The following is a 3,404-nucleotide window of genomic DNA, read 5'->3' as shown; positions in this document are numbered from 1 at the left end:
AAAAACATGGTGTGCCTCTTGCCAACAATGTTGAGTCTGATTGATGTTTTTCAAGAACATATCAATGCAGTGTTTGACAAGATCCTGAACCAAAAGCACGCAAATTGCCCTTCATTCATGTGAATTTTGCATGGATTTATAGCATTGTCCTCACTAAAATGCATTAAAAAAAGCAAACTTTACCTTTTATGGAGAAGTGAATGCCGTTGTCCAAATTGGCACTCAATCCTACTCATTAAACAATTTTAGAGGTATGCAACACAACAGTATTTTTCTCCAGATCAAGGTGTACAGTTGACAGTTATACATTGTTATGGGGCGTTATTGTGTTTAATATTCACCACATTTAAAAAACTAAAAAATTATAATAAGGCACAAAACCTCCAGTATACTGCTAACCTACTGTACATCTTTACAAAATACCAGATTTTTCTATTTAAACTACAATATAGATTTTATGACACTATTTTGAAGTACCATATGCATACAGGGCTACCACAAGTCTAAAGTACAACAATACATTTTTGGAAGGGCATTACTTTTAACACATTTTCGTTTAGACCAAATCAGTGTAGGCCCCACTTTATATCGGCACATTTCTGTGTAATTCGTAAAGTAAATGTTTTGTTTGAAATGTATTTCTGGTCTATGACGCACACTTGTCACGCGCGGAAGAATGTTCGTCAACCGACATTCTGATACCTTGCAACATGAAGTCCACCTGTTTAACTGGAGTGATATTTTGGCTAACTACTTGTTCAACTTATCAAACAACCAAACACGAAGGTAAGTAGCTAGGTCCAATTGCTAATGGTACATTTTTTATCATTTTAAGTTTAGAATTTAGGTAACGCCAAAATACTGGTTTACATTGGCTATGTTATGCTTGCCACCCTTTCCGCATAAAATACTGAATAGTTCCGTGTATTTCAGTTAAATAATGAACGTTCTCTTTTCGTAATTATACTTAACGCAGTTGAATTTCTTAGTGATCAAAGTCAGTTAAAAGTAGATATTTATAGTCAGAAATAGTTGTAAATTGCTTCGCAATAAACACAGTTCTAAACGGTCTGAAACCGTTATGCGTCTGGCTATGTGCGCGCCCTTGTGCGCCTGGCTACATCCACACTGTTCTCCGAGGCTCAATTAATTTCAAAGAAGGGATGCGTGGCGGGTGAGTGGCTTGTGGGGCTACGCGTGGGATCCGTGAGAGGTGAAGAGAAAGTCCCAAATGTATGCAAATTACCCGCACCTTTCGCTGGGGACTGGTCAATCACGGGATTTGCATAGTGGTTATGAAATGCTATCTGTACAATTAAAATAACAAATAACTTTAGTTCCACAATTAAAGTTCCATTGTCTGCTTTTGCTGTCCTTTTTATGAAGATGGATGAAAAAACGTTTAGTAGCATGGGATTACCTGAGCTGTACGATTGCATGCTTTATTCCTACGGAGACGCAAACAAATAAAATGCAGTGTGGAGGCAGGAGGCGGTGATATTTGATGCTTCTGGTGTCAATATTAGATAGCTAGCCACGTTAGCAGACTGGTGGCTGGTTTGCTAGGTAGCATTGCAGGTTGTGTCAGAATAAAATCAATGAGGCATATGAATTGAGTAGAGAAATATAAAATGTAAAAATGTATTAAAATGAGTTTCTTGGATATAGGCTTATCAGCAGAAACAGTAGAAAATCTTAGACAACCAAATTCGTATAGTAATTATTATTAGATTAGATATTGTAATTATTATTATTATTAGAGCAATAATCCAGGAAAAAAAGTGAAAGGCTGTACCCACTGCTCAGGGAGTAGTGGTGTTACAACATCAATACGTTAAAAGTGATTTTCTTCCTCCTTCAGAGCTGAACGTCGCCGGTTTGAAATGTTAGGTATCACTGAACGTGTTGTTCGAAATCATTATGTATGATACGTTTTCGTACTGTTCGTAACATATGATGAGCTTGTCTAGCATTCGTAATGTATACGTTTTAATAGTGTTCATAACATATTATACGTTTTAATAGTGTATGTAACATTGTAGCGTCTGGCAGGGCAGTGTCTCGAACCCACGACCTTAGCCAATTCGTAATGTATTATACGTTTTGGTAGTGCATTGTAATGTAACCTAACATTATATATATATATACTCTCCTTTAAGACCCATATTTTGCACTTGGTAAAAAAACTGAGGTTAAAGTAGTGTTTTTATTTAAGAAATTGTTCTTGTTTATCTCATGAGGCAAGAAAGGGCCTTGTGTATGCTACCTTTCTGCCTATATTCGATTGTGCTGATGTCTTGATACTGTATACGATGGGGTTTTGAGCTTTGTTACAAACTCTAAATCTCTCGCACATCAGTGTACCCTGTATGAGAATGGGTTGGCCAGTACATTTTTATTTACAAGGCCATTCTTGGAGTGCTCACAGTTTATTTATACTCTAACATTGTCCAGCAGACTAATGAGAAATATTGCTTGCGCTCTCATACAGTCGGGAGAACAAGTATTTGATACACTGACGATTTTGCAGGTTTTCCCACTTAAAAAGCATGTAGAAGTCTGTCATTTTATCATAGGTACTCTTCAACTGTGAGTGATGGAATCTAAAACAAAAATCCAGAAAATCACATTGTATGATTTTTAAGTAATTAATTTGCATTTTATTGCATGACATAACTATTTGATACATCAGAAAAGCAGAACTTAATATTTGGTACAGAAACTTTTCTTTGCAGTTACAGAGATCATACGTTTCCTGTAGTTCTAGACCAGGTTTGCACACACTGCAGCAGGGATTTTGGCCCATTCCTCCATACAGACCTTCTCCAGATCCTTCAGGTTTCAGGGCTGTCGCTGGGCAATACAGACTTTCAGCTCCCTCCAAAGACTTTCTATTGGGTTCAGATCTGGAGACTGGCTAGGCCACTCCAGGACCTTGAGATGCTTCTTAAGGAGCCACTCCTTAGTTGCCCTGGCTGTGTGTTTCAGGTCGTTGTCATGCTGGAAGACCCAGCCACGACCCATCTTCAATGCTCTTACTGAGGGAAGGAGGTTGTTGGCCAAGATCTCGCGATACATGGACCCATCCATCCTCCCCTCAATACAGTGCAGTCATCCTGTCCCCTTTGCAGAAAAGCATGTGTAATATGTTATATGTGAGAGTCCTGCTTTGGCCATGGGAAGAGTCCTGCTTTGGCCATGGGAAGAGTCCTGCTTTGGCCATTGACATTTTGCACAATGACATGTGTGCTGTAGCTTGTGATACAGTGTAAATTCCTGTAACTCTTTGTCTGTAAAATATCTAATTACACTGTTTTTATTAGCATTTATACTACCCATAAATTATCTAGTAGTAACAGCATTTAATGATTAATATCCATGAATAAAAAATCTTAATAAATGTC

The 3,404-nt window shown here is 37.8% G+C and overlaps 1 protein-coding gene across 1 annotated transcript in view; it reads left to right on the top strand.

Moving 5' to 3' along the window:
* Positions 1-662: 662 nt before the first annotated feature.
* LOC105006842 (semaphorin-4F) overlaps positions 663-3,404 on the top strand; it is a 15,292-nt gene continuing 12,550 nt past the window's right edge. The window contains exon 1 of the mRNA XM_029118452.2: positions 663-786. Within this exon, the coding sequence (XP_028974285.2) occupies positions 711-786 (76 nt within the window). The 5' untranslated portion in view covers positions 663-710. The remainder of the gene's footprint in view (positions 787-3,404) is intronic.

Source organism: Esox lucius, chromosome 25 (assembly GCF_011004845.1).
Source record: "Esox lucius isolate fEsoLuc1 chromosome 25, fEsoLuc1.pri, whole genome shotgun sequence".
Taxonomy (NCBI): domain Eukaryota; kingdom Metazoa; phylum Chordata; class Actinopteri; order Esociformes; family Esocidae; genus Esox; species Esox lucius.
The sequence above is the reverse complement of the archived record's forward strand: the minus strand, read 5'-3'. Positions and strand labels throughout refer to the sequence as shown.